Genomic DNA, 26,302 nt, shown 5'->3' with positions numbered 1-26,302 from the left:
GCGGTCGAACGCCCCTCCCCCCACTTCCTTTATGCTTTCTGGCCTCCGATTGCTCACTTCGCTCGGGTGTGGGGACTGAACCGGCCTAAGCATGGCCGCTCTGGCATCGACATTAGCCATAGAGTGTAAGCTCGGCGGACTTTGAGAGCCGACGAAGACGTAACCGTCCCTCGCCCCTTCATCTCGCTCGTGCCGAGCCGCCGCTGCGGACTCTCACGTGCAAAGTAACGTCTGAACTGCGGACACGCGGAAGTTGGCAAGGGCTACTTCCGTGATTAGAAAAAAAAATCGAGATGCATTTTGTTTTGCTGCTCACAGAAATAGCCGCGTCGTTGTTCCGCGTGTCTGCCCCGCTTTACACGCGAGTTTGTACACGGGATGGAAAACAAACACCCCTCCGCCCCACACACGCTCGCTATGCAACACCAGCGGCAGCTCTGAGGAGAAAGGCCGGGCCTAGTATTTGGCGGTGGGGGTCGCTCCGCCTCAACTCGACGCAGCGGCCATGTTGTTGATGCCGCAGTCCAACGCTCGCTCGGACGGACGGACGAGCGCTGCCGAAGCGGTGGCAGGAACGCACTTACGGGCTAATAGACCGTCGGGCTGGTGGGGACCTATCGATTCTCTTCTAAAAATTGTAGGCGTGTAGAAAAGCCGGCACGCTCTAAAACCTCTAAAGGTTTTAGAGCGTGTAGAAAAGCCGGCACGACGGGCAGCTTACTACGGCCCTGATTCTGTGCACGTTTACTCGCCAGTAAGCCTACCTAAGATTAGCCTTGCAACCAAATAAGGTCATAGTATTTCCTAAGCTTGGCTAGGATTAAGGTACGCCACCTTGACAGGGTTCTACCCATAAAGGCGGCCTAAAAATATTTTTAAATACATAAATAGCTTGTGGAACTGGCATAGAGCTCAAAGCAGTGGTCCAAAAGGCTGGAAATCAAAGCACAGAGTTCCCAGGACAATCTGAAAGGCACAAATTTAGGCATCTTCTCTACTGAAATATTGTAAATAACCAGTTTCTAAATAAATGCATTTGAAACAAGCATTTGAAATGTACACCTGAATATAACACACGCGGGGAGAGGGCAAAGCTCAGTGGTAGTGTCCAGATTTTCCATGGAGAAAGTTGCAGGTTCAAGCCCTGGCAACTCCAGGTTCAGCTGAGAAAGGTGCTAGTATTTACGATACTGATTTACAGTTTTTCTACGCTACCCCATAACCACAGTTCTGTAAATGGTGTACAGAAAAAATATAAAAACTCAATAAAACAAAACAAATATACAATTATGATATAAAAACAGCACAACAGATAAATCAATAATATCAACGCAGAACAGGCCTTTAAGCCTTAAAAGGAAGTAGGTATTGGTGCTACGTTTCCCTTTTCCATTTTCCTTACGCTTTAAAAGCCAGAAAAGGGCCCTTAAAAAGCTTGGAGTGGGGCACTTGTAGGCACCAGGCAATCTTTGTGGAGGACATTCCACAATCTGGATGCTATCGCTAACAAGGCCCTCTCCCTAATAGCCACTCACTGGATCTTACTTGGTGGTGACACTCACAGAAGGGCTGTGATGATGACCTCGGGGTCTAGGTAAATGGGAGGAGGCGATTTATTTATTTATTTTATTTATTATTAAATTTATTAATTGCCCATCTGGCTGGTCACCCAGCCACTCTGGGCGATGTACAACATACAATAAAAACAGTTTAAAACAATAAAATTCTACAATAAAAACATTTTCTAAAATACCCTAACCCACCCCAAATGCCTGCCTGAACAACCACGTTTTTAATGCATGACGGAAGCTCATTAAAGAGGGGGCATGACGGAGTTCCTTAGGGAGGGAGTTCCACAGAGTGGGGGCCACCAAAGAAAAGGCCCTCTCCCTCGTCCCCACCAGTCTAGCTGTCTTGGCTGATGGGACAGAGAGAAGGCCATCCGAGGCTGATCTTGCCGCTGATTCAGCAGTTAACCTGGTCCCGACCCATTTAGGGCTTTAAAAGTTATGAGCAACACATTGAATAGGGCCTGGAAACAGACAGTAAACCAGTGGAACTGACAAAGCACTGGTGTAATATGTTCAAAACATCCAGTCTCAGTTAACAACCTTGTAGCCCTATTTTGGATTAACTGAATTGTTTTCAAAGGTAGCTCCACATACAATGCATTGTAGTAATCTAAACAGGAGGTTACCAGAGCATAGATAACTGTAGCCAGTCTATCTCTGTCCACAGTTGGTTTTTAATTATTATTTTAAAAAGATTTATAGGCTGCCTTCTACGGAAAACCCTCAGCAGAAGTAATAGCTAAATGGGCTGACTCAGTACGTGGCAACTTCCTACGTAACTCATAAACTATGAACTGTGCAGTCCAGTCTAAGCATATTTACACAAAGGCTGCAATCCTGTGTACACACTCGAGTCAGGAGAAAGCCGCATTGAATAAAGCAATATTTCTGACTAAACATGTACCGTCTATAGTCCCAACATACAATGCAATTCTAAGCATCTTTATGAGGAAGTAAATGTAATTGAATTCACAAGGAATTGTTTTGATTAAACATGCCCTATTAAAAGCAATAATGCTATAGTTAGGATCTGGATTTCAAAATATTGGAATATACTGCATTATAGCCACATCAAGGGCATTAGGGCCAAAATTTAAACTGACCACAATACATTGGCATATCTGAATTGTTTATATGGCTGTTTGTCTTTCATACATAAATTATGTATCTAATTATGTATCCTGGGTGCTCTTAACCCTTTGAGGCCTAAATCTTAATATTAGGGTATGCTATTCTCAAAATTGCTTAGCTTTCATTAGATGCCCCTTAAAATGCCCTGTCCTATGCACATTTATTTGGAAATCCTCATACATCAATAGATAGTGAGGAAGGCTTCTAAGTCAGAGGGGGTGTTTCTAGACAGACCTGATGCTAGGCTTCTCTTTTCGTACAGATTAAGCATTGGGTCTACTCTCACGTAAATGTGTTTAGGATTGCTGCCTTGCCTATATTGCGCTTCTGACTGGGTTGAAACAAATTAGTGTAAAATTATCACTTACACCACAACCCTCTGCATATTTAGACAGAAAAAAATCCTACAACTTCCAGCGTTCCCCAGCCAGCCATGCTGGGACTTGTAAGACTTTTTTCTGTCTAAACATACATAGGATTGAGCCCTTAACCTCCTTGTGTTATTATGCAAAATATTTCGTCCTCAGCCTAAAACCTTGAAATTTTATCTCTGGCCGACATATACCATATATTATTTTTAGTTACGTTTAAGTTTTGCTACAATAACAAGGATCTGCCTATGCAAATCCACTTGTAAGACCCCTGTCTGCATTGTTTATTTTCAAAAAGCTCTTGGTGTCTTATCTAGTTAGATTCATACCTATGTAACTGTCAATTTTCAGCCATAGTTATTAGATGAAACCCCTCCCTTATTACGAAATCTGTCCCTTTTCTTTTTTCCCCGCGAATGGTTAAAGATTATTGAAACTGCAGCATTCTGGGAAGTGTAGTTTTTAACATATGCTCCCGGAACGGAATGTCCATTTTTTTCTTTTAAAAGCTGCCTGCCGCAAAGTAAGTTTTTGCTTTTTCTTTGGGGGAAAGGGTATATCGAAGATACAGTATGGTTATGATGTGTTTTTAAAAATATATAGAGGAGCGGTTGCCCTGACTTCTTAGTGAGAAGGGAGTATATTTTGCAGGTTTTGGAGACCACGTGGTCAGCATTTTAAGTTTCGTCCTTGCTGTTTTTCTGAAGTTTTCAGTGGCCTTACAATGTGTACAAGAGCCGCGATTGGGATACCAAATAATGTTTGTGTTTCTCATGAATTGCTTCCATTTAACCTAGGGAGCTTACGAGGCAAGTAAGATGCCTACAACAAGGTTGAACTGAACCCAAATAATGTGAAAATGTGCATGGATGTAGCAGTGATCTATACTTTTAAAATTAACGTTGATTTCCATACTTTTAAAACTAGAGTTTATCTGAAAAAAAAAACTTTGGGGAAGATCAATGGGTGGTATCCAAAGTTAGTCTTGCTTAGAGTTGACCTATTGAAATAAATGGGACTTAAATTAGATGAACATCGGATACAATCCAACATATGCTGTATATTATAAAGTTTGTTGTTGTTCAGTCGTTAAGTCGTGTCCGACCCTTCGTGACCCCTTGGACCATAGCACGCCAGGCCTTCCTGTCCTCCGCTCTCTCCCAGAGTGTGCTCAAGTTCATATTCATTGCATCAGTGATGCTATCTAGCCATCTCATCCTCTGCCGTCCCCTTTCCTTTTGCCATGATCTTAGTTTTTTTTAATGTTGAGTTTCAGGCCAGCTTTTGCACTCTTCTCTTTCACCCTCAACAAGAGGCTCTTTAGATCCTCTTCGCTTTCTTCCATTAGGGTAGTATCATCTGCATATCTGAGGTTGTTGATAATTCTCCCAGCAGTCTTAATTCCGACCTGTCATTCATCCAACCTGGCGTTTCTCATGATGTACTGTGCATATAAGTTAAATAAGCAGGGCGACAATATGCAGCCTTGTCGTACTCCCTTCCCAATTTTGAACCAATTGGTTGTTCCATGTCCGGTTCTTACTGTTGCTTCTTGACCCTCGTACAGGTTTCTCAGGAGACAGGTAAGGTGGTCTGGTACTCCCATCTGTTTAAGAATTTGCCAGTTTGTTGTGATCCACACAATCAAAGGCTTTAGCACAGTCAATGAAGCAGAAATAGACATTTTTCTGGAATTCTCTTGCTTTCTCCATGATCCAGCGAATGTTGGCGATTTGATCTCTAGTTCCTCTGCCTCTTTGAAACCCAGCTTGTACTTCTGGTAGTTCTCGGTTCACATGCTGCTAAAGCCTAGCTTGTAGGATTTTGAGCATAACCTTGCTGGCATGTGAAATGAGCACAATTGTACAGTAGTTTGAACACTCTTTGGCATTGCCCTTCTTTGGAATTGGAATGTAAACTGACCTTTTCCAGTCTTGTGGCCACTGTTGAGTGTTCCAAATTTGTTGGCATATTGAGTGCAGCACTTTAACAGCATCATCTTTGAGGATTTTAAATAGCTCAGCTGGAATACTGTCACTTTCCTTTAAAGTTTTATCAGCATTTTAAGTGCATATTCTACAAATCCCCATATTTCCAGTTTATGGTATATATTTAGTGTACGCTACTGGGATTATATGTGTTCCTCATAGATATTCAATTGACCCCATAATTTGTAAACAATATGGGAAAATCTTTACCTTTGGAATGAACTTCTATTGACATTAAAATCTTCTGGGGTACTGTAAATTAATAAGCTTGATAGGATGAGACCAGCATAATTAAAGTTTTAGATTAATTCCAAGGTACAATTTTCTGGATGTTTGTTCATCCTGACATTCTAGACTTGTTGCCATTTCCATTATCTGTAGCCAGCCCTTAGTAAAGACTTGGAGGACAGGGGGAAGCAGTGGGTATGTGCATGGTGCATGCCCAGGTAGGGAAGATGACTAGGAATTACCCTGATGCATCTATTTCTGGTTGCAGGAGCAGTGGTACATGGAAATAACTATAGCTATGTGTGACTATTAGAACAGTCTTTCAGTCATTGTATTAAAAGGACTAAAACAGCAGAAGATCAGTTAAGGGCACAATCCTATGCATGTTTAGACAGAAAAAAGTCCTACAATTCCTAGCATGCCCCAGTTTTTCTGTCTAAACATGCCTAGGATTGTGCCTAAACAAAAGAACAATTTCTAACACTTCTAGAAAGTCCCTATTTCTAGGCCATGTATACTGTGAGTGTCCAGGGACATAAGATAACATCACTTCCACATATTGTGGAAACCCTATATGGTTCCGGCCCAGCCTATCTTAAGGAGCGCCTCCAGCAACACCAGACAGGCCGCTTAACAAGATCAGCCTCGGATGGCCTTCTCTCTGTCCCATCAGCCAGGACAGCTAGACTGGTGGGGACAAGGGAGAGGGCCTTTTCTGTGGTGGCCCCCACTCTGTGAAACTCCCTCCCTAAGGAACTCCGTCATGCCCCCTCTTTAATGAGCTTCCGCCATGCATTAAAAACATGGTTGTTCAGGCAGGCATTTGGGGTGGGTTAGGGTATTTTAGAAAATGTTTTTATTGTAGAATTTTTTTTAAAACTGTTTTATTATATGTTGTACATCGCCCAGAGTGGCTGGGTGACCAGCCGGATGGGCGATTAATTTAATAAATAAAAATAATAAAATAGTTGTGATGTTCGGTTTCTTTACATGATCAGGCTGTTTAATATCTCCAGTAATCCAAGAATAATAACTTGCGTTTGAAGGTAAGTGTGCAATATGCTCACTTCTGCGAAGGAGGAGTTAGAAACCTATTGTCCGCATTCTTATTTATCTCAGGATGAAAAGGAGGTGTTGCAACTTGATGACAGCAGGTTTTGACCATCTGGAAAGATTTCTGTTTTAAGACCAAAGGGAAGAGTAGAATCTTTCGTGTTCCAATAATCCTGGACTGACTCAGTTCATTGCACAATCACTCCAACGGGCCTACATAAGCTGAGCCTACATACTTCTTGAATGAGCTTCTTGCTCACATGTTCCCTCTTTCCTTTACTTTCTATTTTTTGATAAATACAGCATACTATGCTGAGTATATCAGGCAAACAATATTTACGAACATAAGATCATAAGAAGAGCCATGCTGGATCAGACCAAGGGTCCATCTAGTCCAGCATTCTGTTCACACAGTGGCCAAACAGCTGTCAACTGGGAACCCACAAGCAGGGCATGAGTGCAACAGCACCCTCCCACCCATGTTCCCCAGCAACTGGTGTACATAGGCTCACTGCCTCTGGTACTGGAGGTAGCACATAGCCATCAGGACTAGTAGCCATCGATAGCCTTTTCCTCCAGGAATTTGTCCAACCCCCTTTTACCACAAACCATCGTTTTCCTCTAAAGAAGAACCACAAACTGTAGTTAGAATTGGGTTTCCAGTACTGCTCTGGAAACAAACTGTGTTTTGCAGTCATTCATCTCATGGCAGACTATAATTACTGCAAACCAGGAAGCAAGGAAGGGAATTGGAGTGGGGGGCTGGCCAAAGTATGGTCTGACTATCACATCTGAAGCAGGCCATTGTGTGGTTCTAGCAAGAGCTCTATCTCAAAGGTGCTCAGCTTCTCACCATCTTTCCCCACCCCCTTCTCCTTCCCGTATGTTCCTGGTGGTGGTTAGTGTCTCCTTCTGAGCCTGGAATAGTTATTCCATTTCTCAGGTTGAGTAGACTGGGCTCCTGGGCAATCTTATTTGGCTGCTACATCAAAAGGCATTCTTGGATTGTTACAGCCTTTCTTGTACCCCTAGATACAAGAAAGGGCAGTGGGCAGATTTCAGGCTTTCAGGATCTACTTTGTGAGTTGTTGCTTTTTACTAAAACCCCAAGATTTGCCAACCAGGTGATTGAGAATGCATACACTTGGAATTAAAGATTCAGATCCCAGGAATTTGTTTTGGGTATCAGAATTGAACAGAGCTCACAGTCCCTCCATACGAAAATCTACTCCTGGTTACTCCCCCTCCCCAGTTTTCTTCATTTCAGTAAAATAATGTAGGCTATGGGAGGGAAGTAATTTTGTTGCTGCTATGGTTAAATAATTTGGAGTCAGAAGTCCTTGCCAATCTACTGCAAATCACCCAAAAATTTACCCATGGATCCTGATCTCCCTTCTGCCTGCCAAAAGGTTGCAAAGACTTTTGTCTTCAGTCAAGACATATAAAGAATGTCGATGATGCTCCCTCACTCTCTCCCTTCTCCAATGAAATACGTATTACAAAGCCAGTTTTCATATTGTGCCACTTCAGTGCTCAGATATGTAAAATATTTTAGGGATTAAGAAAGAGGACAAATGAGCCTTCTTTTCTTTGTTTCTGTGTTATTCTTAGATACAAATGTAGCTAACACTAGGAATCATTCTTGTACTAAAAGTATACAGAATATATTGTTTAATTTGCAGTGCATTGGACAATGCTGGCACCTTTAGAACAGGGTAGAAGAAATTTAGACAGCAGATAGTATTCCATGCCCAGAGATTCTAGGGTTGAATAGGTCTGTTTCTATATCACCAGCCCAGCCATTTAATTTTATGTAAGAGACTAGTTTTATTGAAGATAGGCTTTAGGTTTGACGTGATACTCTGCATCCCTTAAATAATTTCCAGTACAGATACCTAATAAAATATGTCCAGGATCCAAATAGCTACTTCAGGTGTGCCCAAAGCCACTGGGCATGTGAGGATTTTGACTTTTTTTCTTTGATCCTCATGATGTGTCCCACTCTGCTTTTGAAAGTTCTCTTGGTTTTTAAAATGGTTTCCTGAGTGGCATTGGGGAGAAACATAATCCCAAAGCCTCCTTGGACATGTGGAACTAGTTGCATGGTTTTTGGATCTCAGTACTTTCAAATACATAAGGCGGCACAGTTATTTTAATTTCATTTCCTCACCAAAGACATTCGGGTCTTATCTAGCCTAGAAAATATGTGTAAATGGCCAGTTGTAACCACCCTCTTTTTTCATGCTGAACTGAGTTCTCCTGTTCATTGGTCTCTTGTATATTGTCGTCAGTAGGGTTTTGATAGGCTTATAGCTCGAGGCTGCTTTCTGGTTCTTTCCTTTTTTCACCTGCCTGTTAGAACATTTCTCTGTCCAGATTGCCAGTGTCTAGATCACAGTAAGTAATTGTGTGCCATATTTAGAACTCCTTAGGAAATGAATCCCATAAGCCTTCAAACCAATCCATCTCTTGTGATATTGTTGATATTTTATAACAGTCCTAAATGCATTTACCAGAAATAAAATCCAGTTAATTTGCACAGTTAGAACTGCAGCAAACCAGGAAGTATTTTCAATAGAACTCTGTTAGATTTGCTACCAAATACAGATGTTTGGGATTGAGGAATTGGTACATATTGTTTTGTAGTGACTTTTTATAATTTCCCTGCAAGCATGATAGTTAGTAATCTTTCGAATAATTTGTCATACAAAAGTATATTTTTTTCACTCTACACCACCAGGTTTCTTACTGCATCTTTAAATTACAGACAATCCTCCTTCTCCCACCCACCTCACTCACTTTCTTTAAATATCAAATACATTGTGCTATAACTAATATTCAGTCCCATTTTAGAGTACATATAGCTGGTGTGAACTTGATACATGTTTCTTTATAATTCACCGCTATAATCCAGAGTGCTCCTTTAGGCATCTCCAGGGGCTTATTACAAGGTGAAATGTGCAACCTGAGGCTATTCTTGTTTACTCAGAAGTACATTTGACAGAGTTTAATGGGATTTAGTGTCAAGTAGGTGCGCATAGGATTTGCAAAATTTACAACATAATCCTGTGCATGTCTACTCAGGATTGTGTCCCACTGAGTTCAATGGGACGCAACTCCTGGGTAAGTGTGTATGTATACCAGCTTTCTCCAACCCGATGCCCTATTGATGTGTTTGGTTACAACCCCCCATCATCTCCAGACAAAACTGCCATTTTGGCCAGAGATGATGGGAGTTATAGTCTAATATATCTGGAGAGTACCAGGTTGGGGAAGGGTGATGTATAGGGCTGCTGCCTCACATTCTTGTTTACCTTTCACAGCAGTTCCCTTTCCACCACAGTGCAATTTGTATGATAAAGAGTTTTTTTTTAATTACATATTTAAATAAACATTACCTAGCAGCTGGTGAGTAGGTATATTATGAATAAAAATGTCAAAAGCCCCTTTGGCTATTTACAGTTAATTATTGTTGTTGTTGTTGTTGTTCAGTCGTTCAGTCGTGTCCGACTCTTCGTGACCCCATGGACCATAGCACGCCAGGCCTTCCTGTCCTGCGCTCTCTCCTGGAGCGTGCTCAAGTTCATATTCATTGCATCGGTGACAGTTAATTATACAGATCCCTAAATTGTGGTACTTCCTTTTTTGGAAAAATGAATTAGTTGACTTTGATTGAAGATCTTTAACCTTAAATATGCATATTTCAGTGCAAGATGTGCAGCCCAATCTTATGCATGTTTCCTTGTAAGTAAGACCTACTTCTTTCAATGAAACCTACTTCCAAACAAGTGTATGCACAGGATTGCCGCTTCAAATGTTAGGATACTGTTTGACACGGAAATTGAATCCCCAACTAAAAAAAAAAAAGGCACCATGGAGCTAGTTAAAAGACTGTGGAGGGCAAACATCCTGTCTTTATGGTCAAAGGTTTCTTTCCATCTCAAAATGTCTTTAAGAAGAAAATGCTGTGGCTGCTAATTACTTTCACTATCCTATACCTCCTGGTTCTGTTGCGCTAATGGAATGGACTGCTAGTGCAGCAGTTCCTAAAGTAAGCACAGAAACAAGAGGCAATGCTCATTTCCAGATCAGGGCAGGTCAGTAGCGCTCTCTTCTTTGAACTCTGCTGACTTGCCCCATTCTGGAAACGAGTTTTGCTGTTTGTTTCTGTTTTTTCAGGAACTGCTAGTTCCTGTTGCGCTAGCAGTACGTTCTGCTAGTATAGAGGCAGTACAGGATACTGTCCATACATTTGGATCCAGACTTGGTCATACTTAGAGTAAGTCAGTTGAAATAAATGGGACTTAAATTAGTTATGATTTAACATACGCCCCACTGATTTTGGTGGATCTACTCGAAGTATGACAAACAGCACAATCCTGTGCATATCTATTTAGAAGTAAGTCCCACCGTGTTTAATGGGACTTACTCCCAGGTAATCATGCATTGGATTGCAGCCTAACTCTAAATACAACCCATATTTCTTACATCAGTGACAGTAAACCAGTTCTCCCTAAATCTTTTACGATGCAATCCTATGGCCTAGTCAGTGGCTAGACGGCCATAGGATAGGTCAGTTCCCAAAGAACCGACCTCCACCTCCTCCCACGCCGCCTCATAGGCAGTGCAGATCGTCCTCGTGCTCGTAAGAGCAGTGTGGAGTGGCAAAAATGGGGCGTTCCCAGGGGTGGGGCGAGGAGGTTGGAAATGCTGACACAATACATTGTACGTGTTGTCCAGCCGCTGCTTCCCGCGCTCTGAAATTGGCTGTCTAGCCGTAAAAGCAGGGTGGGGGGAGTGAGGAGGAGATGTGCTCCTCACCACTCCTCCCACCCTGCACTGGATAGGTGGTCACCCCCCAGGCTTGGATCTCGATAGTATTGCTCCTTTAATTGTGTGCATTTGCAAAGGGGGTTTAAGAAGTCTGTTCTTTAAACAAAGTGTTCTGTAGAACAGGGCTGGGCAAGAGGTAAATCTGGATCTTCTGGCAGATACATTTGTGATTTGCCTTAGATTGGCAAGGATTACAGACTCCAAATTATTTCACAATAGCAGCAACAAAATGGCTCCCCTCCCATGCTCTACACTGTATTGCTGAAATGAAGAAAGCTGGGGGTGGGATGTAACTAGCAGTGGAATTTTGTATGCAAAGACTACGATCTGTTCAGTCCTGATACTCAAAACAAATTGCTGGGCTCAGAATCCTTAATTCTAAGTGTCTGCTTTTGCACCAGGCTCCAACTGGTGGACCTCAGGGTTCTAGTAAAAGAAACAAAGTTGATCCCACAAGCCTGAAGTGTGCCTGCCCCTCCTGTAGAACTGAAATAATCCTTCCACCACAAATATAGTAACTGCTATAGCTAAAGGATTGTCACCCTTGTTTTTTCCACCCATGTTTCAATTTTCATTGGACCCCTCCATTATGGAAACTCCTCTACTAGGATTGGGTCAGACAAGCTGGAAAGTCTCTAGCATGGAAGTGAGATGTGTACCTGCTACTATGGAATGCTTGGTTTGAGTTCAGAAAAAAGCCTTTATTGATAGATGAGCTTCCTTGCCAACCCTAATGCCATTCTGCATCAGAGCTTCAATCTTTGGCCTTCTCCAAATGGAGTGTGCATCTCCATACTTAAAAAAGCAAATCCTGCCAAATGTTTTAATCTGTGCCCAACTTTGGGAGGAACTGTACACATTGACCAAAGTGAGGTTAATGACCAGACTCTTAAGGATGACGCTGCAGGGGGTGGGAAAGGGTAAATGCCATGTTTGCAAAGATTGCAACAGAGGGACTGCTTGTCTAAGAGAAATTTTTAACTACTTAGGAGGCTGTTCCCTCAGGAGCTATGCAAAAGCTCCTGTTGCTAAGACAGCCCATCATCAGCACATTGTCTTTTGTGTGTCGTTTTTAATATGCTGCATAACCCCCCACACACACACACAACAAAACTATTATTTTTAGTGTTACCAAATATTTTTCAATGTAGCATTGCATGTATAAAACAATTCCCCTGTTACAGGTCAGTAAAAATGAATAGGTTGCTTGTTACACAAGCATATTTTACATTTAATCTTGGTTTATACTACTGTGTGAATCTATAGAAGCTTTGATACTCTGCTTTCATCCTGTATTAGTAGGTGCCTTGGTTACTGATTAACAATTTGTTAGTGCTGCTTTTGGATGCTATCAATGGTTCTTTTAAGACCTTGGCATTGATTCTGTTGCCTTTTTAAGGCACAGGGACCAAAATTATTCAGTTTAGGGATGCCACCACTTAAATAATCCTTTCTCCCCATCCCCCACCCACCCCCGCCATTCTCCTGTTTGAAGCCATATGTCCTTATTCTTCAGGGGAGCACCAGTATCTTTAGGTGTTGTGAGATATGCAAGGTAATTGCAACAGATAGTTTTAAAATACATTGCTCATTGTGTACTTTAATGCTGAGTATACCTAAGAACAGGTCTTTGAATCTTGCTGTAAATTTTATCCCATACTGTTAAGGGCTGCAATTGTGTCTGCACTTAGCAGGAGTAAACCCCAGTGAATGCACTGGGACTTACTTTTGAGTAGACATAGGATTGAACTGTAAATCTCTTTGCCCCCTCTAAACCTGAAATGGTGCCCCTGTGTCAGATAATATCTTTTATAATTCTAACTTTGCTTAAGGATATAATCCTATTCATGTTTAGACAGAAAAAAGTCCTATAGTTCCTAGCATTCGCCAGCCACCCATGCAAAGCCTGAAGATGGCTATCCTACTATCTCAAGACAACGTATAACAAATGGTATAAGGCATTTTCTGAACAATTTTGTATCCAGTTAGTCCTTTTTAAAAAATATTTGCCTACACACATATTTTAGCCAAAATAGTCCCTAACTATCTTGCATCTTCCCATTGATTGACATTTTAGGTTGCTGCTTGGGTAGTTGTAGTTACTTAACAGAGAGTAGTATCCAATGTTAGTCCTACTTAGAGTAGATACATTGAAATTAATGGGGCTTGTTAGTCATGATTAACTTAAGCCCCATTCATTTCAGTGGGTGTACTCTAAGTACACCCATTTCAGTGGGTGTACTCTAAGTAGGACTAACATTGGATACTACCCACGATCTGCAATCATATCTTTTTTCAACTCATCCTAAGGCTGCAATCCTTTAGTATCCTGTTTTCTGGCAATAAACCCCACTGAAATCAATGGAACTTACTTTTGGGTAGGCATGTATAGGATTTTGCTGTATATGCAATGATATGGAAGTCGCTTGCATTCTATCCTTTATAACAACAATGTAGGCAACTACCAGCTATATACATGACTAAGGTTGCAGTCCTATATACTAAGGATGGGAAACTGTTTTTGGCCCAAGAGCCACATTGCCACCCAGGAACCCTCGGGGGGGGGGGGGCACATGCTAGCAGTGGGCATGGCCACCCCACTCTCTCATACACCATTCACATTTACACTCCATTCGTTCTCTCTCACACACACATGTCCACACACACATACCATGTATGTATGTATGTATTTATTTATTGCATTTATATCCCACCTTTTTTTCCTCTTGCAAGGAACCCAAGGCGGCTTACATTATCCTCCTCCTCTCCATTTTATCCTCACAACAACAACCCTGTGAGGTAGGTTGGGCTGAGAGTCTGTGACTGGCCCAAAGTCACCCAGTGTTCTTCCATGGCCGAGTGGGGACTAGAACCCGGATCTCCCGGCTCCCAGTCCAACACTCTTGCCACTACACCACACTGGCTCTCCATTCTACACCATTCACACACACACACTCACACTCACACCCTTCCCAGTCCCCCTCATCTGATCCATGCAGATCAGCTCTGGGGGTGGGGTGGGGGGCAGGGAAATTTTCCCTGCTCAACACTCAGTTGATCAAAGATAAAACCTAGGAGACTGTGGCAGGCTATGATTTCTTGGTGAGAGGTTAGCTTGGATTGGCAGGTGAGCCTCCACAAAAACTGCCTGGGGAGAGGGGCAGGGCCTAGAGAAGAAGCCGGCAAGGCAGATGGGGAATCCCCTCAGGCCATATTGATCCAATGGAACAGAGGTTCCCCATGTTTGCTGTAGCTGGGAATTAGCCAAACTGAACTCAGTGGGGCTTACTTCTGAGTAAGACACATATAGGATTGCACTGTTAGGCTGCAATCCTGTACCCACTGAGCTGAAAGTGAGCTCTATTGAACTGAGTGGGACTGCCCATGTTTATGATTAAGCTGCAAATACTACTACTGGTGTTAAGAGAACAGAATCAGTGATATTGTTTCCATGGATAGATAGATAGATAGATAGATAGATAGATAGATAGATAGATAGCTAGCTAGACAGATAGATAGATAGATACATACATACATACATACATACATGTTTCCAGAGCCATAACTGTAAAACCGGACTGGTAGAATTAATTTGGTGGTCAGCAGAGGTGCTGGTTGTGGAACCCTCCAGAGAAAGTGCAAGAGGTGGTACAACATCAGTTGTATTGGTTTGTATATGGTATTGTTGCCTTATCATCACAGTCACTAGCTTATTGCATGGATAATCTTTTCCCTTGCCTGGTAATAGCTGTAGTTACTACTAACTACTAAAGTGATTGGTTCTGTCTTTACTTCCAGCAGGAGTTAACAATTGAAGTAGTACACCACCAGTGTTATAACTGTATATACAGGGTTCAGGAAAGGAATTATGCATCCTGCCTCTATTGCTATCTCCCACAGACAACAAAACTTGCTGTTAATATTTGTAACAATGGTCACAGTCATATGCTTATTACAGTGTGTTTAAACAAGTACAAAATATCACCTAAAGAATTATGTAAAATGTTACTAACTGCAGCAGTGACATGTGGGATGTTTCCACCAGCTATTTTCTCCGAGCTGGCTACGTATTGAGGTCACTAGGGATACATGACATCGTGGCCATCCAGCAGCCACCCCAGAACTTATCAGGGAAAAACTGGATTTCCTGAGATTGCGTAAGGTCCAATTATTTTCCTTAAGTCGGGTTCTCCCCGGTATAGTTGTTGTAAGCCCCAACAACTTTTTGGGCATACAACATTTAGCTCGGCTATGCTAGCCTTGCCCAGGGGTGTGCCTTTCACCATGACCCCACTCAAGGAGTGTTTCCTCCCATTGTGCTGAATGAGGCTTGCGTCTGAATGCCCACAGAAATATCAGAGAAGCCCCTCAACTGACACAGCACATTTTAAAGCCCAATTCCTTAAGTGCGATTACGCGAGGCTTAAGCGAGGCTCCAGGCTCCGATTCATTGCCTTAGAAAGTAACGACTTCACAGCTTCCTTATAGATATCCTGCAGGTTACAATGGGGGCTGGCTTCTGTCTTTGTGTTTACTGTTCTCTTTCCCACAACAAACCCATTACTGTCTCCTCAGAAGTAACGCCCACTGTGGTCAATGAGGTCCTGTGGGTTAAAATGGGGGTTGGTTTCTGTCTTTGTGTTCTCCTCCCACCCACCCCCTTTCCCAGCACAAGCATATGTGTGTCTACATGGAAGTAACTCCCATTGTGCTCAATGAGGCTTGCTCCTGAAATGCAGGTGCATCTGGACTTTCAGGAGAAAGTGGGGGGTGGGGGGAAGCCTCTCTTATTGGTTGAGCAGCCCCTGCCAGTCAGATGACGTTCACTCCAACCCCCACCCCCACCAGGAAGTATGTTCTGTGAAGTGATTTTTACTGGTCCAGAGAATCTGCTTGTGGAACCCTGCTCACGGCAAAGCCAATTCCTTTTAAAATAATCCGGTACTCCTCTATTAGCTTCTCCTTCCGTTGTCATGGAAACATGGCAATGGTTTGTATTGCTAAGTGTGAGCCACAGCATTTAAAAAAATCTGAGCTGGTCTTCATGAAGTTATTACCATAATTTGCTACATGAATTGCCAGAGGCCTGTGAAGAAAGTTGGACAGATAAAAGTTATGCTTGGGTCCTTTGTGCTAACAGTATCAGTTAACAGAACAAAACAGAAATGTATCCCTACGCAAAGCAAGTTTCTTTGCAACAGCAGTGTGATATAGCAATATGGCACTTTTTGCTACTACAGGTATTGTTCAGTGTAATGTGTGATAACTTGCATGACCTGCTTTTTCATAGACAAATGGCTGAGCGAGTGCTTGTGATTGGCAGTGGAGGCAGAGAACACGCTCTGGCGTGGAAACTGGCACAGTCCCCCCACGTGAAACAGGTACTGGTTGCTCCAGGAAATGCCGGAACAGCTAATCATGGGAAAATCTCCAATTCAGGTAATTATCAAAATGTAAACTAAGCTGAGATGTACAGCACAGAGGGATGAAATGTTTCAACCTTTTCCACTGATAAATTGTGGATTTCATGGGCAGTATCCAATGGGGCTTTGCGCCCCTGATGATTCTATTGCACCCCCGCTGATTCCGATCCACAAGCGTGACTCACTGCTTGCACAATGGAGGTTTAGCTCTTTAGTGTTCATTTCTGGAATGGGGCAGGTCAGCTGAGCTCACATAAGGGAGCTCTGCCGATCTGTCCTGATCCAGAAATGAGTATTTCCGCTCATTTCAGGGCTTCCTATAGGAAGCGTTATATCCCCATTGTGCAAGTGGTGGGTCCCACTTGTGCAATGGGATCAGCAGGAGGGCCACTTCCAAAATGGCCCTATTGGATTCTGACCCCATCTGCACCATCATAGCTGTTCTCCTTGCTGGGCTTGTTGAAAAAAATTAAAAAATAAATTACTGGCATTGATTATTCTTCTCTCTTCATCTGAGCACCTGAGGTTGAATCCAGGTTTAGTCATACATAGAGTAGACCCACTGAAATCCATAGGACCTGGATCTAATCAAAGTATGACTCAGTCTGGACCCAACCCATAAGCTGGTTTCTTTGATGGTGGCAGTCCATTCAAAACTCCTCACCTTTGCACAGAAACTCATTCTACATACGCTGGTCTTAACAGTGACAGTCAAACTCCTGTTCAAAGTTTCTCCCTGATCTTTCATTTCTGGTGAACATTTGTGAAACAGGTGTGGAAAGGCCAGCGAGCAGCATATCATCAATCCTCTTTTCAAGGCTGTATTGAGGCTGTATTGAAAGCATTCCTGGGGACTGGAATACTGGTCTAAATGGACCAATGTCTGATTGAGTATAACATAGCATTCTAGGTTCCTAGAACCTACACAAATTATGCAAAAGCTATTGAAGCAGTCTCCGTGTGTGTGTGTGTGTGTGTGTGTGTAAAACTATCTCTCACCTAATATCCTTTTCAACTGAATTTCTGTTTCTGTGTGCACTCCTCCTTCAGATGTCTCCCACTTGGAAGGGAGCATGACTTCTGGCTCTACAGGGCCCTTGAATACTCTTAAAGGGTATTTTTTATATGGGAAAGCATTCAAAAATGGCATTTCCTCCCTTCCCTCTGCTTCCCTGGAGCTTGAAGAGGTATAGTCCATTCATCCGCCACCTCATTCCGCTGCGTGTGTAGACCAGGGGTATTTCACATCTGGAAGTAGGAGAGACATACTGCTACTCTTTGCAGCTTTCTCGGAACTGAAAAACAGTGGCTTGATGTTTTGGTTTCACACAGAGTTGTGGGAATCTCAGCTTGGTCAATTTATGTTTAGGCCCTTCTGAACTTACATAGAAGGGAGGGGCCATAGCTCAGTGGCAGAGCACCTGCTTTGCATGCAGAAGGTCCCAGGTTCGATCCTCAGCATCTCCAGGTATGACTGGGAAAATGCCTGCCTGAAACCCTGGAGAGCCACTGCCAGTCAGTGTCGACAGTACTGGTCTAAATGGGCCAATGACTTGGTAAAAGGCAGCTTCTTATGTTCCTAAAATCCACAGAAGTTATGATAAAACTGTTGGAGCTGTCTACCGCTTTGTGAGTGTGTGTGTGTGTGTGTGTGTTACTATTTCTTACATAATAACCTTTGTAACTGAATTTCTGTTTCTGTATGTTTAAAGTACATGATTTTATTAACTGACATTGTTTGTAAACTAGCCTTTGTTATAAGTATAGATGTGTTCAGGACACATCCAATCAGTTAATAGTTCATGTGGAAACTATACTACTCTGCTTGGCACATTTTAGCCCCAAATCATTTCTAGTCACACCAGACACTGGATGAGGATACACAATCCCACTGAATGCAATTGTGTGCAGATGGGTGACACCTATGTTTGGAAGCTCATTGAGATGTGCATTTGATTTATTCCCAGGGGTCCAATGTTTTTGGTTGGCCACAACCCAAACATCTTTGGCTGTCAGTCCTTCCCCAAGTCCTTCCCCTTAAGAGTGGAATTTGTTCTGGACCTTGTGCTGTGCTTCCAAAATGTGGTTAGGGATAATCTCCTCCTCCCCTCCCCAGTTCAAAAGCCTGGGAGATCATCTCAGAAAGAAAGAAAGAAAGAAAGAAAGAAAGAAAGAAAGAAGGAAGGAAGGAAGGAAGGAAAGAAAGAAAGAAAGAAAGAAAGAAAGAAAGAAAGAAAGAAAGAAAGAAAGAAAGACCTAGCCTTCTGTTCAAGCTTGGGGTGGGGTGGGGGGAGGGGGGAGGAAACATCCCTGTAGTTGCAGTGCACTTTGAAGGCCCTCAGAAGGCCTCTAGAACCCAGTGAAGTTGTGGCAATGGTCCCTGACCACTTTCTCCAGCACTCAGATAGAGAGGAGAGCTAGGTTTTGCTCTGCAATTCCACATTAGCTGTGCCCATGCTGTACTCAGGAATACACCAACAAAGCAAGCCCAGCCATCCTCCGAACTTGGAGCTGGCAAGGGGGTAGGGATCATACCCACAGCTGCACTGCACTGCACTTTGGAAGGCCTTGGTAGCCCAGTAAAGTTGTGACCATGATCTCCCATCCCCCTCTTTAGCTCCGAGGTTGGGAGGAATGCAGGGGCTCATCACACTTTCCAGTGGGCAGCAAAACACTTGCCATGGCAAGCATGGTGAATGAAATTGTTGACCCCTCTTTCTGCTTGCTGTTCCCACACATGAAAGAAGATCCAGATGTGGAAGCCTGCTTTGGACTGGGGCACTCATCTTGTAGACCAAAGTCATATTTACCTGCAATTTAAAAAATACAATAAAAGTGTCATATTTTTTCTTCTCCATTTTCAAAGTGTTTTCTGTATCATAAGGATCAATATTCTCTATTTAATTCTCCTTTTCATTAAGAGAATGAGATATCCCAGAGCATTCACATGGCAATCATATGATCTGTTCAAACCCATAGCATCAAACAAAAATCTTTGTCACTCTGTTTATTGAGTTATGTTGGTTTCCTCTTCCAGCAACCTTCCCTTTCACATGACAGACCCAGCATTACAGTCAATATAATTGCATTTTCATTTATATTTTAAGAGTTCCTATTGATATTCCCAATGAAGAAGCAAAAATGTCATCTATCTATGATAAAACTCAAACTTCTTAAAATAATAAGAATAAAAAGTAAACCTCAGCTCCTGATTCTGTAAGGCTTTAGAGCTCATGATGGATATTATGACAACTGATCTCAACATGTTGTTTGGAAGAAGGTTCTACTAGTTTGAACTGAACTTGCTTCCCCATTGATATCTTTTAAACACACTTTAAGGGCGCAATCCTACACATGTTTAGAGAGAAAAAAGGCCTACAACTCCCAGCATCCCCCAGCCAGCTATGCACCCTTAATAACGTTTGACTTTCCTGTATCAATACATTGGTAACACATGATGCACATTCAGATGTTAAGGATGTTAATGGTCTTCCAAATTTCCTTCCACTTTGGGTTTTCTTTTTAGTATGGGATATGCCACACATCCCAGAGGGGAATTCATAAGCTGTTTCTCTGTAGCCATCAGATAATGAATATCTTTAACACAGGATCTGTCCAACAGGAACATGCAAATGCACATGCATCAGATAATTCAAATTTAAGAGCCATAGTTCAAAGAGCTCTAGTTCAGGTTGAAAATGGCTGTCTCCTATATAACATACAAGGTATGTTCAGATGTAACACCAAACCACAGTTTGGCTTTGCAAGAAAAAGACCGGAGGAGCATTTGGCTCATGTGTGGTGATTAGTAACTTCAGGTCCCAATTTGTGGCAAAATATGTTTGTCATTTCATCTGAATGGACAAACTATGATTTTCAGTATCCTATAAACCAGGGTTTGAAATTCCTTTGTGATTCTGATTTGCTTTATTTATTCATTTGAAATTTCTATACCACCTTTTATTTCAAATGAAAATGAATAGAAACACAATAAAAACAGCAAAAAGTGGTGCTAAAAACATCACAGCAGGCAGGAAATACAGTATTTTGTTTATCTATGGTTTTATTCATTTTATTTGTTTATAGTTTCTGGCAAGTACAACCCATTGTTTGCCTGTTCAGGCAAAACAGCAAACTATGGTTTGTTCCAAGTCAAGATTGGAAATTATTAATTGCTCCAGGGAGGAGGGAGTGCACAAACCCAAGGCACAGTCTGGAGTTACATCTGAACAGCCCCACTGTCTGAGCAATATTCACATGTTCAAAAAAAGAAAAGAAAAAAGGTTCAAATCTAAAAAGTCCAAAAAGAGAGTGGTATCGACATTATTTGTGAAGGTCAGTTTCAGTGTGCTTTGAACATTATGATTCTATTTAGAGAAAGCAGATGTGTGCATTGTGACTAACTCATGCATTTGCTTTTTTGTACTTCTGGTGTAAGATCCAAAGTGAGAATCACACACTTCCCTTGCAGAGAGATGTGTGGCCATCGGATGCTGTTCCATCCTGCACATATCTCTGTCACAATATACATAGATGCTCTTTTCAGAAGTTACATCAGAAGCATGAAAAGTGAATCTGTAGGTCACTGGACTGCAACATCTAAAGCTAACACAAGTTTTCTGGAGACATGGGGACTCGCCAGATGTCCACAAATCCACTCACCAGGTGCAAGTGACCCTGGCACTCTGGTGAACATGCTCCACTGCAACACAAGGGTCTCCTCCCTAAAGTGCTATCATTGTGCTAGATTTGGGGTTACATAAGAAACTGCAGGAATTTCTCCACTGTTTCTTACAGTAGCTTCTCCATGCTGAGTTCAAATGAAAGAAAATCCTGCTTCTCTTCCAAAATCAGAGGACTTTTGTGAAGGAGCTTGTTGGCAAGTACAAATAATGGATGGCTAGTAAGTCAGACCAACATTTGTGGACCCTAGGTCTTCCTTTACCTTTTAGGGTGTACAGGTTTGGCCATGGCCTACCCTTCTACTCTGAACCAGGAGAGACAGAGGATTATTTGTGAAGGGAGAAAGTAATAGACCCTGTTTGGATGTAGCAATAGCAATTCATGGATCAATTAATTAACCCATACATTGTAGGGGTGCATGCTGTGCACGAGCCAATTCCAGTTTCCAGCAACAACCTACGAATGCGGCATGTAGATTGTTTCCATGACGTCTGAACCCAGGCACTTGCGGGTGTTCGTGGATTAAACAATCCCAAGTTAACCCAAGAACAAACAATGGGTTTGGAGTTACATAAAAAACAGCAGGAGTTTCTCCACTGTTTCTTACTGGCTCCTCCATACTTAATTAATCCATGAATTGCTGCTGAGTGCCACTGTTACATCCAAACAGGGCCATATTGTAGGGCTATGGAGGCACTTCCTGTTACATATTTTCCCCTAAAACCATTAACCTATACCCTAAATGTCACTTTTGTGAAATAATGACATTTGCAGAGTCGAAAAAGTTTTTGTTCTATTGTTTTGATTCTTTTTGACCTAGTAACGGGGAGAGAAAGCAGTTTAATGGCAGTTATTCCAAAGGGTCATCCATCACTGCCAAAGTGGTGAATAAAATTTGCCAATATGAGTTCTCATGATATCCTAAAATACCACACAGCACCTTTCATTGCCCACACGTCTCCTATGCAAGAGTCATGAAGCCCAGATGAGGAATAACATCAAAAAGGAACAAAGGCTTCACATTAAATAGGCCAGGCCAATGGAAATGTATTGCTTCATGTTTGCCTGTTTCTACCTCTGTAACACCCTTTGCAACTACCCAATACTTGTCATCAACAATGAGGGGGTTGGCGGCTGTCTTGGCTGATTGACTCACATGACCCAGTACACTTTAGACTTTGGATTTATTTATTCTTGATAAAAGTCAGAGAGTAATGTTGCCTTTCTGTGCTTTTTTGGCATGTACTTGGTTTTCTTTCCCTTGTGAGCAAATGTTGCATGCTGTGCGTGTGTATGTGTGTGTGATGCATATTAAAACAAACATATTTCCCCACCCCCCATAAAATCTTCTTACAAAAAGTAGGGCAAACCTTGCCAACGGTTTTCGCAGGGATGTACCCTTTCTACGTGAGCATTGTGCCAGAACTTATGGGCAAATATTAACCTGATGGATCCCAGTCAATTTCGGTTCCAGTTAAGATGTGTGGCTGTCTGTGTGATATGACTTGAAACATTCCAATGTATGAATGGAACACTGCAAACTGGATCAGTCAAGGTTTCAAAATGCCTCAGTCGCACCATTCTGGAGCTCCTATAATCACGAAGTATGAAATGACAGAAATGTTCTCCTACTTGCAAATTACCAGGGAAGTGCAAAGGTGACTGTGTGATGAACAACAAAATTGTCTCTTGGGTCCAAACTAGATACAATGGCCTTTTAAAAGTAAATTTCAGGTGCAGGGGCCCTGATTTGGATCCTGGTGTGAGGGAATAGTGGCTTTAATCCTGCTTCAGTCCTGATCCAGAGCTCACCCCCGTGCCTTCTATTTGCATTAGTCGGGGGAGGGGGCTCCCATTCATTCCAGTAGGAGCTCTCCCCAATGCAAGTAGGTTCAGGGCCCCCAATATGGATCAGGACCACAGTAGGTGGGGTAGGGGCAAAGGGTTAAAGTTCTCCTACTCCCCATCCCAGGGTTCGATCTCGATCAAGGGGCTCTGTGCCTGAAATGTCCTTTTAAAGAAGCCATTCACGCAATTGCTAAATTGTGCAAATAACATTTCATCTAGTTTGGCCCTCAGTTGAACCTACCTCAGTAAGATACTTTGAGATTAAAGTTCCTCTGGGAGCTGTATGGAGGAAGAGAGGGGAACAAATGTAAGGAATAAATATCCCCACTAATTGTGACTGACCTGTTCTTTCTATCTGCTGATAGTTACCTCAGTCAGTGATCATGCCGCTCTTTCCAAGTACTGCAAAGACCAGAAGATTGGACTTGTGGTGGTTGGTCCAGAAGTCCCTCTTGCTGCTGGTACGTGTAAAAGAAATTACAAAAATATTTTGTTTATGCGAGTTGCTGTCTTCTATTTAATTTATGAACTGACTGATCTTAAATAATTGTGACAAATCTTACAAATACTTATCACTTCTGTATGCTGTATAGACAAGTGTCTAAAATGCGCATGTATGTTGTTGTGCATGCATTACAGAACATCCCTTCTATCAGAATATAATATAATATTGAAGGTGGCAGAATTCTACAGTTATTAATTAAAAGGTACTTGGGGGCCTTCTTGGTTGGCGAACAGTTCAGCGATCTGGGCTGGCTTGGTTTAGGTCCAAGTGAAATACTTACTTGCCCTTCCTCATTACTTCCATCCCATTTGTCTATGGTTTTGAAATGGGTACTGCAGATGATAGTCAAGAAATTGATAAAGTTATTAAAGGCTCAGATTTCCAGCTCCTAGATGCTGCCTTCATCAACAGCCATAGATATCCATCATTTCTGTAAATCCCATCCCAGGTCACGGGGAAGGGGGGATGATTCACAGAACATGTCAGAATTAGGAATTATAAGTAGGACATGCAACAAAATGTTGTAGTGTGAGGTGCTCCTCTTCATGGTTCCAAGGAGCCAGCCATGCCCTCCTCCATGATATTCCATTCGTCTTCCCCCCCCCGCCCCCTGTGTGTGTGTTGGGGGGGTGTTCCCTCCCTCCAATAGACAGCCATCATTCTGTGTCTATATAGCATGCTCAGTCTTCACTGGGCTGTTTTTAGCATCTTTCTCACACATTCCCCTTAGGATTCTCACCACCACCTCCATAAAGTTATACTTCTGCAAACCTTTGGGCTCCCCCAAGCTTGCTGATCCATCCTTCTTGTATGTGGATGGTGGATACATTAAGGATACATTAAGGATTGGTACTCAGAGAATTGAGTTTGCTATGACTGTATATGGTTATATTTCAACTAACTATTTTGAGTGCCTATATAACTTTGAGATACATTTGTTGCTAGGAATTGTTGATGATTTGACAGCTGCTGGCTTAAGATGTTTTGGTCCTACGGCAAAGGCAGCTCAACTAGAGTCCAGCAAGAGCTTCTCCAAAGCCTTTCTGGATCGTCATGGCATCCCAACTGCAAGATGGAAAGCTTTCACTAATGCAGAAGAAGCTTGCACCTTCATTACTAGGTACAGCATCTTTCAGAATTGGAAGGATTGTTTTACTAATTTTGTTCCATCTTCCCTGCATTTGCAAATGTATCTAGAGCATGGAGTTTGTATGGAGTCCTGCTCACTCTCTTTCTTTCTTTTCTTTTTTACCACCCAAGTGCGGCTTTCCCTGCCCTAGTTGTAAAGGCAAGTGGTCTGGCCGCTGGAAAAGGTGTGATTGTGGCTGCAAACAACGGAGAGGCATGCAAAGCTGTACATGAAATAATGCAAGTGAGTTGGGAATGCACAAGCATTAAAAATGTACAAATCCCTTTTATTAACCTATATTAAAAGTAACTGTGGCCAGAAATACAGTAGCATGTTTAAGGAATAGAACATCTATGCTACAATTTAAAATCCACTTGATGTGATGAATGAAAAATCTACAGATTGGATATGATATGTATGTATACTTTTAATACAGGATAAAACCTTTGGAGCAGCTGGAGAAACTGTTGTTGTTGAGGAACTTCTTGAAGGAGAAGAGGTTTCTGTAAGTATATAACTTATAATGGGTGGAAGCCAATGTAGTCACTCCATGAATGGAAGAAGCTTCCATTCATGGAAGGAGAATTGCATAACTCTAGTTCTATTCATGGAAGCTCCTTCCATTGATGGAACAACTATGCTGGATCTGCCCTAATGTCTATAATGCAATGCATTCAACAGAACCAGTTGAAGCTGATCATTTTTATTACTTGCTTATTTCAGTGGAAGAATTCAGCATGTGCTCAACTCTTCCCCACTGAAAGCAATAGGACTTAAATGTGTGACCTTTGGCTGCATCATGTCCATTCTGAATATTAGGTACACATTTTTAATACCTAAGAACTTAGAAATCACTAATTGAGAGAGACAACTGTAGTACTGTTTTGAACTCTTCCAATGTGAGTTGCCAGAATAAAATATTCTGTTCAGGTAATCAGACTAAAATGTTGCTTCATAATGGGGGGTGGGCAGGCCGCATGTGGTCCTCAGAGGCCACTAGTATGTTGCTCACTGTCGCCGCTGCCCTTCCCCGAATCCTCCCCCCCCCCCCCCGGGAATCGCCGCTAGGGAAAAGGGCATGGAGGGATGACTGTTGCTGCCACTCTCTTCCCTAGCTCTATCAAGATATTAAAAATGTACGTTGGCGTTTTGTGTTGTTTCTGTGGCTTCTAAAGTAATTTGTGTAAGAGGTGTCTTTTCCAAAGATTACTTTTGTTCAGACTGAGGACTGCCTGCGGGAGTAAAAGTCAAATACCTAAGTTAGTTCTTGTTATGAGCAGGGTACTATATGCATAATGAAGAGCTTATTAATAATCAGCCTTATAAGCCTGGAAACCAAGGTAATTTCCATTGTTACTAGGTATAATGTCTGTCATTTATCCGTTTTTGTTATAGTGTTTATGCTTCACGGATGGTGTCACGGTTGCCCCCATGCCACCTGCCCAGGATCACAAACGATTAATGGATGGAGACCAAGGGCCAAATACTGGCGGCATGGGGGCCTATGCCCCAGCACCTCAGGTAAAATGTGTGTCGTAC

General features: G+C 42.2%; 1 protein-coding gene across 3 annotated transcripts in view; it reads left to right on the top strand.

Annotated features, from left to right (window-relative positions):
- The first annotated feature begins 3,513 nt into the window (after positions 1 to 3,513).
- Positions 3,514 to 26,302, top strand: part of LOC146349860 (trifunctional purine biosynthetic protein adenosine-3) — a 56,956-nt gene continuing 34,167 nt past the window's right edge. Inside the window, exons 1-7 of one of the 3 annotated variants that reach the window (XM_084843626.1) lie at positions 3,514 to 3,596; positions 16,466 to 16,614; positions 23,495 to 23,590; positions 24,580 to 24,754; positions 24,895 to 25,006; positions 25,200 to 25,268; positions 26,159 to 26,284. In XM_084843626.1, the coding sequence (XP_084699752.1) occupies positions 16,470 to 16,614; positions 23,495 to 23,590; positions 24,580 to 24,754; positions 24,895 to 25,006; positions 25,200 to 25,268; positions 26,159 to 26,284 (723 nt within the window). In that variant the 5' untranslated portion in view covers positions 3,514 to 3,596; positions 16,466 to 16,469. Of the gene's footprint in view, positions 3,597 to 8,679; positions 8,740 to 16,465; positions 16,615 to 23,494; positions 23,591 to 24,579; positions 24,755 to 24,894; positions 25,007 to 25,199; positions 25,269 to 26,158; positions 26,285 to 26,302 lie in introns of those variants that run through there. The other 2 variants (XM_084843628.1, XM_084843627.1) reach the window with 2 other exon arrangements.

This window comes from Heloderma suspectum, chromosome 3, assembly GCF_057233095.1.
Source record: "Heloderma suspectum isolate Gila_16-S chromosome 3, 16-S_ref, whole genome shotgun sequence".
In the NCBI taxonomy this organism is placed as follows: Eukaryota; Metazoa; Chordata; class Lepidosauria; order Squamata; family Helodermatidae; genus Heloderma; species Heloderma suspectum.
Note: the sequence above shows the minus strand (reverse complement) of the source record. Positions and strands in the feature narration are given on the sequence as shown.